The sequence below is a fragment of the Camponotus vicinus genome, unplaced genomic scaffold, assembly GCF_025532165.1.
Source record: "Camponotus vicinus isolate PSW18456_S1 unplaced genomic scaffold, iyCamVici1.0 SCAF_5, whole genome shotgun sequence".
NCBI lineage: Eukaryota > Metazoa > Arthropoda > Insecta > Hymenoptera > Formicidae > Camponotus > Camponotus vicinus.
The window spans coordinates 17,399,010-17,413,195 of NW_028141977.1; the positions used below are offsets into that span (position 1 = coordinate 17,399,010).

Consider the following 14,186-nt stretch of genomic DNA (forward strand, 5'->3'; position numbering starts at 1 on the left):
ACATTAAAAATTAAAAAATTATTAATTATTTTTGTTTTATTTTTTTAAATTATTTAAAAAAAGAAAAAAAAATTAAAAACTTTTTTAACAAAAATTCCTTTCTTTTAATTTATACCATGATCGATTTTTATGGAGAAAAAGATTTTTTTTTAGAAAATAAATTTACTATTAAAGTAAAAAAAAATTTATTTATTGAACATTATATAAAAAAATGAAACAAAAATAATTAATGCATTAATAAGAATTAAGGCATACGTCACACACACATACATACACATACACACATACACATACACAACAATAGAGAAAGACTAATTTAAGAAGATTAAGAATAAATCAAAAGAAAAAGAAAAGAAAAAAAAAGAAGAAAATCGAAATTTTTGTAAACTAATACCTCACTCGGAAACAATTTAAGATTTAATTTTAATTTCTTCTCATTTCTTTTAAGAATAAACTAAACGCGGAAGAAACGTCGACGAATATAAATTGCTCTCGCAACGTTGAGTAACTCTGAATGTACCTTCCGTGCACATGCTTGCATTAATACGATAACAATTTGTTACCTTCTATAGACGTATACGTGAAGTTGATAGACGTCTAAGAGTGGGAGACGGCGGCTAGAATATATTTGAACAAGCATTTGAAGTATATGCACAGTATGACTAACGCTATCGACAATTACACACATAATCAAAATCTCGAGGAATAAAACATAAAATATTCGAAGAAATATATATTTCGTGCACAGATTACATCATCGATATCTACTCGCCTTCATCATTTTTGAAAATCATTTTAGAGTTTTTATCTTGTTTTATTTCTACATGTAATTCAACTACATTTTTTAAAAATTTATTTTAAATATTTATAATTTGTGATACAATTTGAAATCATTGCGATAATTGTTTAACGCGACAAATTTTAATAAACACATTTTTGTGAGAATGTTATATTACGGAATTATATTGTATTTTCTATTATTGCAACGATTGATAACATGTTCCAATGTGACTAAAACTATATCATCTTCACAAGATCCCTTGTCAATAGAGGAATCCATCGCTAATGGGAAGAGTTTTAGGGAGCAATTTGTTCATAGCAAGAATGAATTCAAGTTTTCATCGAACAACACGATTGAGCCAAGTGATAGAAATATCGAACTTTGGAATGCTGACCAATTTTTACAAATCTGGAATCCAATTGTTATTTCGCGAATTTGGAAGAATGAGACATATCGAGATGCAGGTATTTCGTTACCGTGCGGTAAAGATTTGACTCGGTACATGATGGGCATATCAAGGAAAACAAATTGGGCTCTAAAAAGTAAGTACAACTTTTAAAAAATATGACATAACCTGCATGGACATATGACAACAGTTTGTAATTAAAATAATTTCTTAAAATAATTTGCATGTCAAAATTGATTTTTTCGTTTTTATGAAAGGAACACATGTTAAAAAAGTAAATCCATGAGAAAATAAATACATGAAATGAATTTTATAAGATTTATCATATACATCTTATATATATAAATAAAACTTCAATCTCATAAAACGCATAAATAACATTAAATAGCATTTAATAGTATTTAAATAACATTATCATAGTTGAAGTTCTCATATATATGTCACAAAAAATTACTTAAATTTGAACAATAAATTTTAGAAAACAGAATATACAGATGGCGTGATAAAAATAAAATCATTAATATATGGATATTTAATTCATGATGATATAAATCAATTTATAAAAAAGAGATAAAAAAAGAGAGAATTTATATTTATGATATTTCTGTTATAAAAATGTATTTGCAATAAATAAAGACAGACAGATAGCTTTATTTTCTCAACAATTTTGTTATTAAGAATTATGAATTGTAAATAAAAAAAAACTTGAAGAAGGTTGCAAATTAAAAGATTGCTACTGCAATGAAGAACATTGCAATTATTCGATAATTTGTGTGCACATTGAAAACGATTGCAACATTGGAGAAAATTGTATTCGAACTTGTCATCATTGATAATGTGGTATCATTAAACAGACTGATTAAAGATCTCATTATTTGCTATATACAAAGACTTCATCTGACAAAACTAATATATCTACTATTATCTACTATTTTACGAGAAGATATTTCATTTATGTCATGTAACGTAATGCTTTCCAATATGTTGAAGATGCTAATTGGTTTTAGTCACATGCCATTATTGTCATTCATTAACATCTCAGGAAGTTCCCAATTCCCTACTATTTCATTGCAGAAATTGATAACGGAGAAATTGATACGGACCGTTAACTCTTATTTATTTTTGTTTTCATTGTAGAAAGTTATTAATATTCTTTCAAATGCACACATCATTTGTAAATAAACTTTAAATTCTTTAAATACTTTCATTTCAATGTGCTATGTTAATATTCGAATATTTTTCAATGCTCTTTAAATCCTATAAATAATAGAATTAATTATCACATTTACATGCAATTCGATAGAATCATTTATAAATTATATAAAAAATAATGATATAAGCTCAATTAGTAGTAAATTATTCTAAATTAATTATAATTATTATTTAATTTTTTATTATTCTAATAGACTTATATCACAAAGTTGTTAACAATCCATAATATCATTTTTTAAATGATAATTTGTTAATATTTAAATATTAAAAGGAAATTTGTATTAATATTATAATATTAAAAGGAAATTTGTTAATATTAAAGTAAAATTATTAGAAATTTATATAACTATGTATAGAAATATTAAGTATTTCATGACATAATCTGGATAACTTGTTTATCTGGATTATGTATCATACATAATGGACTATTATTACATAAAACTACATAATTAAGGAAAAAGCGCTTTCTTTTGAAGCATATCTGGCATTCAACCGTATCGCTCCAAGTTAATTAGAACCTGCTATTATGCATACGATTTAATTCCGCTTTTCCAATGAGTATTATTTAAAAAATTCAATATTATTTATCATCTTGTTAAATTTTTTATGAGCGTCGGTGAGTTTAATTTCGAATATTGCAAATATAACAAATTGTGCTAAATCTCTCTCTCGTTTACCACCTTTCGTTTAAATATAAAGAATAAATGAAAATCTTTCTGCACTTTTGTGCAACGTATTCATAAATCGAAATACTTATATATATATATATATATATATATATATATATATATATATATATTTATATGAAGTGCAGAATAAGACAATTTGAAATGAAGAGCGAAAACTTAGTTTTAGTACTTGCTTGTTCCGGGATTGTTATTAATGATTCTCTCGGAATACATAACAACCGTGTCTAAGTGAAATGCAAGCCTGATGCGGCCTGATATTTCCTGTAGAAAGGGTGAAAGTAGGGCGAGACAGCCGCAATAAGATCAATTCGCGATTGAACATGCTGTATAATATGCATACTCTCTAAAAGTGAATCAGTGTATCATCACTGTAAGTCAGTGCTGTACTTATAACTGCTTGTAATCAGTGAGTATTTACTGTTTTTCAGTGATAATACACTGATTCAGTCTAGTGAAAGTAGTATATATACTACTTTCACTAGAATGAATCAGTGTACGTGTTGCATTAAGTTCTAGTTTGGGTAATAACTCTCAAGCAGATGATATATTATATACATTTTGACAAAACACACAGGATAAAAATCAATAAACGGCGCAATAAATGATTAACACAATTTAACCATGTTATAAATTAAACTATATTAATTCGCGATATAAAAGTAACACTAAATTACGCGATAACTGATTCATACTTTAAAATAAGTTATTTTAGTAAACTCTTTATTTATTTAATGATATTGTCAAATAGTTTGATTGATAGATGATGATTGTCAAATAGTTTTATTAAATACTTTATATATGTAATTTCTAAAAATATACTATTTAATTTGCATGATTTTTTGATACTATATCTTTTTTTATAAATCACTAACTTTTTATATCAAGATTATTCGATTTTTTCTCGCTTTCAGTGATGGACGCGGACGGCAAGTATATATGGGGTATATTTTCTGGTAATAAATATTGGGTTGGAGCTGCAGATCAATGTCGCAAAATGGAAAAGGAATTTATAGAATGGCAACAGGATAAGAAACTTCAACGAAATGAAGAATTACCGCCTTTCCGCGTCAGCGTGAACTCCATCAATCTTATCCTTGAAATCCTGAAACCTGGATTAAATGAGGTAACCGGTACTAGAGTCTAGCAATTTTTATAATCTGATATAATTTGAATTATTTTAGTAATTTTTTAGTAATTTTAGTAATTTTAGTAATTTTTTAATAATAATTGAGATAATATTTTTAAGAAATGTTATATATTCCTAATATAATGAATTATATATAAAATTTCGATATATCGTTTTACAAGCGTAACAACTGTAAAAAATATTATTGCATTAATGTCTTATCATTTTGATCATCAATTGTATAATCACATTTATATTTCTTTGACAATTACATTTCAAATAGATGAAGTTTTTTGACATTTTATTATTCATATTATTTGTCAAACGATAGATGTAAATGTAAAAAAAATACAGAATTGATTTATTATCAAATAATTTTCATAATTTTTTAAAAACATGATACAACAGAATCAAGATCTGACGCAATAGAATAAAATTATATAATACTTTTTATATCGCACTTTCACCGATAATATCGAAGTATTTCCTAAAAATAAAGAATACGCGTTGTTATTTAACATCATGTTACATTAATGATCTTATGCATTTTTTATATAATATTTATTATATAATATTATATGGATTTACGATAAATATTTATGGTTATATCACTTTTTGTTTTTTATGAAAAATTTATAAATGTACTATTTTCATGTATTCATGTAAGAAAAATATTAAAATTATGATGTAAACAAGAACAAATTAAAAAAAAATTAGGAGCACTTAAGAATTTTTAGGAAAATTTGTTTTGTAAATCGAAAGGTATATCTCATTGTGTTAAGTATACACTAATTGTAAGATATTTTTCAGACACACAATATTATCCTTGGATTATGCATGCCAATTGTGTGCGATACAAAAGATGTCGAGAGACTTTTGTATTTCGCACAAAATCAATCTAGCGCCAATTTACCATTAAGAATTACCATCGATCACATACGAAATCTTTCAAAAGGATATACATTTTGGAAAGATACGACATTTTATATTTTATTGTAAGTGTTATATTATAATATTGTATACAGATGAAAAGATATAGTAAAAAGTATAACATAATTTTTTAATCTTTGGAATATATTAAGAGATATCCTAATATTTTAATAATATTATATTTTATATTTATTACAAAGGAGTATCGTAATTATTCAAATATTTTGATGAACAAACAAATACATAATCGTTAATAAATAATGGAATAAATGCATAATTAAAGTTTTTATAGTAATAAATACCTTAATGTCGTTATATTTCAATAATAAATGTAAAAGAGAATATATGTATTTTTCATGTAATTTTTGTAATTGTAAAATCTTCTGTTTGTATCTTGCACTTACTTGACAGAAACAATACAACATATATGATATAACTCACATTGAAAATATACTTTACGTATACTTATACTAAATATATTTTAAGTACACACATAATGCATTGAAACTGTATAATCAAAGTTTTTTTTGTCAAATTAGTCTTTATAATTATAAGAATGCATTCATATGTTGCAGGATTTCTTTCGTCCTTGTATGTGTACTTATACTTATGGGTACTTTTTATGACGTTGCACTACGTTATAAGATTTTACTCAAAGCAAATAAAAGAAATAACAACAATACTACAATCATGACAGGATTGAAATCTCTGAGATGTGACGGAAATTTCGATCGCCGAATTACATTCTCGAAACTGTGGTCTATGACGAAACACAATGGTTCTTTAGGTATTCCATCAAAAAACATTCTTTCATTATAATTTTTCCGTATGTAATGTGAACAAATTTATAAATCTTTATAATCTATATAATAAATCTTTATAATTTATAAATTTTTAAATCGCAAATTCACAAATTTAACAAAATTTTGTCGCATTACAAGTTAGTTTAATAGTTAATCGAGAATGAATCAACTGGATATTCAATTTAAGGTGGAAAATCGATGATAAAGGAATATTTTTCTGCTTTAAATTACGTATCCAATTTCATTCTCGAACTTATTAATGTTCTTATAATACAATAAAATTTTGTAAAATTCATGATTTTGCGATCCAAATATTTTTAGACGTCCGCAACTCGAAAGTCGTGCCAAAACCTTTATCGGAGGCATTGCTGTCTTTTAGTCTACTCGTAAATATGTCTAAGCTCTGCAGTCTGAATGTCGGTGAGGATACGTTAGCACCGATACACGGACTACGATTTTACACAATGCTCTGGATAATTCTGGTACACACGTGTTTATTAGCTAATGAAGTTTCGGGTACGTAACAACACGGAAGATAATCAATTTATGTTACGCACATTCATCGCGTAAAATCTTTTTTATCTTTGTTGTAGATTACAAAATGTTTCGAAATGTAGCAGAAAACGACTTTCTCTATCAAACAATCGGTAATGGTACATATTCTGTAGACACATTTTTCTTTATCAGGTATGATTAGTCATCTATTTCATGTAAAATGAACGAAAAAAGAATAGAAATTTGAAATTGAATGCATAATTTTATAAAATTAAAATATAAATGAATATTGAATTCAAATACTATATATATTTTTTAATAATATAATACATCATATCACATATGTAATATATAGTGTGTATATAATTTAAAATATGCAGATAAGAATGAGAAAAAATAATGATCTCTGTTTTAGCGGATGTTTGGTAGCATTTCTTTATTATCGTACGTTGGCAAATAAAAGGATACAAGACAAAAAGATGATAAAAGGATGTCACGGTCAAGTCCTGCAATTTTTGGGAATGATGTGGTACAGATACTTTCGCTTGACCCCGATTTATCTTTTGGTGATCGGTTTGATTCAGGTATCGATGAAATGGTATCACGATCATTCCATGACTGAATTATCTGCGTTGGATTATAAAACATGCGAGAAATTCTGGTGGCGGCACGCCTTATATATAAATACTTATTTCGATATGGACGATCGAGTAAGTGCATTTCTGCATGACTTATAAATCATCGAGCGCATAATCAATCATTTATCAATTTATTTCCATCTTTTAACAAGAAATCCTGCACTGATTATACATATAACTTTTGAACGAGACAAGAATTACTCATGTAAATAAAAAAAGAGAAAGAGATGTAAAGCTTACAAGTAACACATCATTTTAAGATAGCAAGATTTATGAGATAGCAAGATAAATGGAGTAAAACACGAAGAATTTAATGAAAAATTATATTCCAAACTCAAGTCATATCCTTTGAGAATTAAAACAAATATATAAATATGAAACAGAAATATTAAATAAATATTAAATAATTTTTAATAATTATATATTTCTAACATTTAATTTATTATTTTTAAATTGTTTCTACCCGAGTAATTGTTTCCTGCAAGTTATATATAACCATAAATTATATGTTACGTTTAAATTGTAAATACAACTAACATTATGCATTCGCGCATATCATATCATGTACTTTTTCTGCAATTAATATTTTATCGATTAATCGAACTCTGAATATTTAATCCATAGTGTATGGTTTGGAGTTGGTATCTGGCGAACGACACACAATTCTATACTGTGGGAATAATCATCTTGATAATCGGAGCAAGGTAAGAGAAAGAGCACACAGAAAAAAAGGACATTCTTGTTTTGAAAATATATTTAGTTTTAACATGGAAATCTCGAAATGAGATTTTATTGCGTTAATTAAAGAAAAATATAATTGCTTGAATAATTGCTTACTTGAATGAAGCCATTTTATATAGCTCAATCAAGAAAAATATATTCTTACGATTTAAGATTTAATTTTCTTGAATGGGAAAGAAACAATGTTAGATAGAAAATAACATTTTTAAATCAGAGATTATAATTTTCTTAAAGTAGAATTAAATAATTATATATTCTTGAGGTGACAATTGCAATATTAAAATAAGACTATAATATTGTTGAAATTTAAAATTATTAAATTCTTCTAAGAAGATTATAAATTGTTGCGTATATACGAAACAATGAACGCGTTAGTTTAAGTATATAAGTTTTGATTTGACACTTATTTTTTTTCTATACAGTCGATATGAAGAAAGAAACAGCTAATATAAATGCAATCGTCATTCGCGATATTACCTAATCGATTTTTCTTTGTAGCTTTCTACCTGTAGCAGCGTTCATCGGAGCTTTCTTTTTAATCGCCTCGTGGATCACAACAGCGTTAATCACTTTGAACACCAAACATGTGCCAAGGTACGGCAAATGGCAAGCATACATACACATTCGTATCTCTATGTTTAAAACATATTTCGCGCATCAATTATGCTTGTCTAGGAATGCATACATTAAGTAAGAAAACAGACTCCAAAGATTAAGCAAATGTATTTTCAGTATCCAGGACCCGTTTGCACATTACGAGAATCTCTATGACAAGCCATGGACACGAATAGGACCGTATCTCGTAGGAATGGCCACTGGTTGGTATCTCTTCAAGATAGACTGCAAGGCAAATATGAATAAAGTAAGCAATCCACTCTCATAGATCGTTCCTAATGCAACGATAATTATATACAAGTACATTTACATTTATACAAATACATTTTCTGCATAGATTAGCTTAGCCAATACATGCATTTTATACTCAATCTCATATTTATATTATGAAAATTCATAATTTAAATAATGCAAAAATGTAATTGAATAAGATGTTATATACAGAACGTATATGAAATCTTTACATAAACGATTACATATACGATAAAAAATTATACACGTAATGTATTTTTGCATCACATGATTGACACATGTGATCAAAGACATAATTAGTTATAATAATAGCAAAACGTAAGTGATTGATACTCATAATTGCAGGCTGTGGTTGTAATAGGTTGGTCTATTTCTCTAATCACGATGGCCAGTATAATATATGGATTACACGGAACTACATTCGGACCAATATTATCCGTATTTTACACGGCATTATCACATTCTGGATGGGCAATATGCTTGGCATGGATTTTGATCGCCTGTGTCAGCGGATATGGCGGTAAATATTATATGTATAATATATAGCACAATATATGTATATGATATAAGTATCATACGTATAATATATAGTATAATATACATAATAATTTTAAATGAGATTGAAATTCGTGTCTAAAAAATAATGTTAAAAATATTCAATTGATTCAGGAGCATTTCTTTTTGAAACAATCTTGTAAGCATATACACTACCGCTCAAAAGTATTTGGCCACCCTTAATTTAAGAGAAAACTCGAAAACGAAATTGTGTCTATTGCCTTTCATCGATGTTTATTGTTTATGCGCTAACGGAAAGTCGTTCTCAATAGCTATATTATAAATATCACTTCATGTTTACTAACAGATAGCTACAAAGCCAAATAAGGTATTTATGGCTCTTTTCCTAGAATGAATACTTTTAAGTTCTTACTACAAAGGCGCGTGTTTCATGGAATTTTTTTGTTTATTTGGTATTTTAGAATGTAACGGATATAGATTTGCATCAGTTATCTGCTGCCATTTGAACAGAAAACACATCTCTTGACGCATATTTTGCAAAAATAATATATAGATAGATATATAGATAATATATATATAATATATAGATTAATATAAATGAATGATTTTTATTTATTTATAGTCATTTAAACACAATTTACCTAGGTGGCCAAATACTTTTGAGCGGTAGTGTATAAACAATCTTAAATTAGTTTTATAAGCTATTTTATTTTATGACATGTAATAATTTTTTTATGTATCAAAACGCACATTTTTTATTTTGAAATATGTAAAATATATAAAAAATCTGACATATATTTATTAAAAATATTAAACAATTCTTTTTTTTACGATCCGAGCATTACGTGCATTATTATAATTTATTAAAAAATATGTATGTACTATTTTATATAAATATTTCCTTATATATAAAAAGCTTTTATTTTTAATATAAAAAATTATATATATATATATATATATATATATATATATATATATATATATATATATATGTATAAAATTATATAAATGTATATAAAGAAAATTTTATAAAAGTTAATTCTGTTTTTCAGGTATAGTTACTCATATACTATCATGGAAGTACCTGTATCCTATTTCCAGATTAACATACTGCACTTATTTAGTGCATCCTGCACTTTTACGCGCTATGATTCTGCAGGTTGAGAGTTCGTGGCATCTTACATATGGCTTTGTGGTAATTTCCACTTATTATAAAAATACTATCGATTATATCATTTCGACAAAGTCTTAATCTTTAAATTTAGAATTTTATCAATGTAAAAAAATATTTAATATTTCTAAGCATTTTAATGTATAAGCTTTTTTTATAAGAAAGAAAGTTATTTATTGAGATAATTTTCAAAATACTGCTCGTCTATATTTATCTTTTTGATATTTCTAAACTCCTTGTAAAAAGTTAACTCCGCAGTCTTTCCACATTTAATATCTTTGCAATCATTAAAAAAAAATAAAGAAAAAAACTACAGAGACATGACGCCCATCTGCTAATATACTCAAAATCATATGTGTCTAATAGAGAATATTTTTCTTAATAAAGTACTTATACTTTTCCCAAAAATATTTTTTTCTTCAAAATAATTTTCAAAAAATTTTGTAAAAAAATATTTTTAACGAAATATTAAATTAATGCTCTATTGGTATCTTAATGTACTCATAAGATATACTGCACCTCGATATATAAGAGACCTCTTGTATCAGCAAGCTAGATTAATGTAAAAGAAAATATATTCAATAATAAATGATTTATTTAATAATAAAACTATAAAATATGATATAGTTGGATTAAATAATAAATATTACTTTTGACGCAACAAATTTTTAATTTAATTGATATGTAAACATTATTATTTTTTAAATATTATTATCTTCAAATATTGAATTTTGTACTCAATGCAAACTAAATATGTTGCAAATAATAAATAAGAAATAATTAGAAAAAATTAATTGACAATAAGTTAAAAAAATTTGAATATTTGGATGTGTGTCAAGTACAGTTGATTTCATTACCGATTAATGCAAAATCGGCATATGTCTGTACATGCCGCTAGATTCTGACTCATGCACTGAAAGTAATAGAGAAAATATGATACCTTTCAGAGTTAGTTTAATGTATTTTAGCATAATGTATTCCGTATAATATTATTATCATCGTGTAATGTCTATATAAAATGTCTCAGCCGTCATTTTTTGCATCTAAAAAATGTTATTTTAAAAATTGAAATTTATATTTGCATATAATTCAATATAATTTTATTTTTTCAAGAATTATGTTTCTTAAAAATCAAATTTTGTGTAAAAAGGGATAAAATTTAAATTTATTTCTTGTTATCTCTAAAATATTAAATAAGCTTTTAAAAATTTGGTTGATGTAATTTAAAACATAAATAGTATATTATATTAACGACATTTCTTGCTTACAGATTCTTTTAGCTAATATCGTTTTGTATTTTACAGGCAATTCTATTTTTCGGAGTTGTGGTAGTGTCATACATATCATCGCTATTCCTCTGCTTGTTTTTCGAAGCACCAGTAGTGTCCTTGTTGAGAATACTTCATCCCATGAGAGAATGGAAATAATACTAAAAGGGATGGAACCTTGCGTGTAAGATAAACAACCATTTATATTGTTTCTAAGGATGTAGAAAATGCTTTGCATAATTTAATCCACTATATTCCAGTATTTCAAATATACGCTTTTTGTTATAGTATATATATTTATATGGTATATATATTTATATGGTACATATTTAATATAATATGGATAGCGTTTGTGTGAAGTAAAAAAATATTTGTGTGTTATTGAAAATGTGAGAAATGCTTTGCATGGTTTGGTGTTCAATATTTCAAATATTTTATAGTTTTTTATTATGGTATTATAAATGTGTGCGAATTACTTTATGATACAATATAAATTAAATATGATAAATGTGTAACTTAATCAATATGAAAAATCATACATTTTTTTGACAAAACATTGTAAATATTTTTTGTCCATGTCATCGTATAATTCTAGCAATATTTATGATTAGTGCCTTTGTTGATCGAAGATTTAGAAAATGAAGAAATCATTTCACAGTTTCTATTAGTTTCACTTTCTTTTATGCGGAAATACTGTGTCATTACATGATTGCTGATTAGTATTCGATACTCGAGTAAGACATACGTGTCTTAATTTTATTACACGATGACAAGTTAATAACTTATGTACTTACAAGAATTAAAAATCTATCTTTCAATTTATATTTTGATGTAAAAATATATTATCAATAAAAATAAAATCTCTATATAGAAAAATAATATTTCCGTAAATCATTTCACCTTTTTGAAAAAAGTTTTGACATATTTACAAATTTCCTATCGATGTGAAACAATTTTAATATTTTGCACATAAAAAATGGAATCAAAAAGTTGCGAAAAAATAACTGTGTGTCGTACGTAAAAAATTATCGAGATGGTTTGGTTTACGTAATAATTATGTTAATGGAGCAATATTCTGGTTTGCATAAAACTTTCTGCTGTCTCTTGCGGAAGAAATCATGCGCGTTCCATCAACGTTTATGAAATCCTTGTCAACGATTATTTCGACGCAGAATCTTCGACATTGCTTTTTCGCTCACTTGTACGACGTTGTAAATCTCGGCGAGCAAGTCATTGTCGAAGAACCTCGTAAGAGAAGAAAGAATTTTCAGCATGACCGAACAACCAATGATAGTCTATCAATGGATTCGTAAGAAAGAGAGAGAGATAGAGAAAGAAAGAGAAGCGTTTCTCTAATAGTATGAAATTTCACGGTGAAACTTCTTCTAGACTCCGTCGTTAATGTGACACGAATTCATGCGAAACGATGTTGAAAATTTTGCAATTCATTACCTGAAACAGCATAGTCCGCGTCGCATCCTGCTGTAGATTGTTTCGCGCATTTGAAAATAATTAAAATAATTAAGTTTTTATTATCCTGCATTATTATCGCTAGGAAGCTTAAAAAATCGCTATCGAAAGGAGACACTTCGTTAAATTTTTGGTGATATGCGATCCACCATCCGGACTGAAGAAAGACGGACATTTTTTTCCTATGCTAAATGATGCTAAATGCAAAACCGGAATTGCAGTTATATAATGTACTTAAACGTGATAATAATGACACGTAATTCTAAGAATATCATTAAAATGTTTATACTTTCGAATATCTCTCTCATAAGTTTACTCCTTTCGAACGAAAGTTTTGAGACAAGACGATTTTTAAACGTCTTGTTTAAAGTGTACAAAATATACCGCTCTTGCAAAAAACTATTCGGAAAAAATTGATGCCAACTTCCTCAGAATTTTAATGATAATTTCAAGTTTAAATTCTATATACACAAACATCTTGACCATACGACTATGAATTTTAAAGACAGACTCCTTAACGTTAATATTTTTAGCAAAAAATTATAGATTCAAGTAATTCTTATACAATATCGATTAAAAATATTGTATCATTCCCAAAAAATACAGAACATATAATATAATATTAATTAATAATATTGATATAATATAATATTAATATTAATAATATAATATTGAAAAAGTTTTTTATCTTTTTCTCCTTGTTGTTTTATTTATAAAGTTATTAAAATAACAACAATAAAATATAATTTGATAATATTTATACTTATGTTTTTGTTCATTAAAATAATGATCTTTCTGCTTCCATAAGTGATGCAATATTTTATCAATACTGATACTGCATATAACAGTAACTATGCTTTGCTAAATTGTTATAAAAAAAGAGATAGAATTATATTAAATTAACTAAAACTAAAAAACTAAAAAAAATATCTCTCTCTTTCTCTGATTATTAGGTGTCCGAAGCATACGCGAACACATGTGTGAATGAATATGAGTTGCCTTGCACGCAGTCTAAAGGTTGTCAGTTTTCACTCCACAGAGAGACTCGACCCCACCATTCTCTTCATCATGAT

General features: G+C 26.3%; 1 protein-coding gene across 2 annotated transcripts; it reads left to right on the forward strand.

Moving 5' to 3' along the window:
- The first annotated feature begins 668 nt into the window (after window positions 1-668).
- Window positions 669-14,158, forward strand: LOC145971488 (O-acyltransferase like protein-like). Of its 2 annotated transcripts, XM_083099200.1 has the most exons (14): window positions 669-1,323; window positions 4,000-4,211; window positions 5,025-5,209; window positions 5,720-5,931; window positions 6,269-6,463; window positions 6,541-6,634; window positions 6,858-7,152; window positions 7,705-7,784; window positions 8,320-8,415; window positions 8,554-8,683; window positions 9,034-9,208; window positions 10,257-10,399; window positions 11,680-11,827; window positions 14,067-14,158. In XM_083099200.1, the coding sequence occupies exons 1-13, from the start codon at window positions 945-947 to the stop codon at window positions 11,800-11,802; spliced, it is 2,319 nt and encodes a 772-aa protein (XP_082955326.1). In that variant the 5' UTR covers window positions 669-944; the 3' UTR covers window positions 11,803-11,827; window positions 14,067-14,158. The 2 variants fall into 2 exon arrangements, with proteins under 2 accessions (XP_082955326.1, XP_082955325.1); XM_083099199.1 differs by lacking the exon at window positions 14,067-14,158 and having other exon boundaries at window positions 11,680-12,427.
- The last annotated feature ends 28 nt before the right edge of the window (window positions 14,159-14,186 follow it).

What these genes read in the sequence shown, in the direction of transcription:
- LOC145971488 (XM_083099200.1), top strand. Translation starts at nt 945, where the DNA reads ATGTTATATTACGGAATTATATTGTATTTTCTATTATTGCAACGATTG. An exon ending in ACGACATTTTATATTTTATT is followed by an intron (nt 5,210 to 5,719) that starts GTAAGTGTTATA and finishes CATATGTTGCAG; the next exon opens with GATTTCTTTCGTCCTTGTAT. An exon ending in AACACCAAACATGTGCCAAG is followed by an intron (nt 8,416 to 8,553) that starts GTACGGCAAATG and finishes ATGTATTTTCAG; the next exon opens with TATCCAGGACCCGTTTGCAC.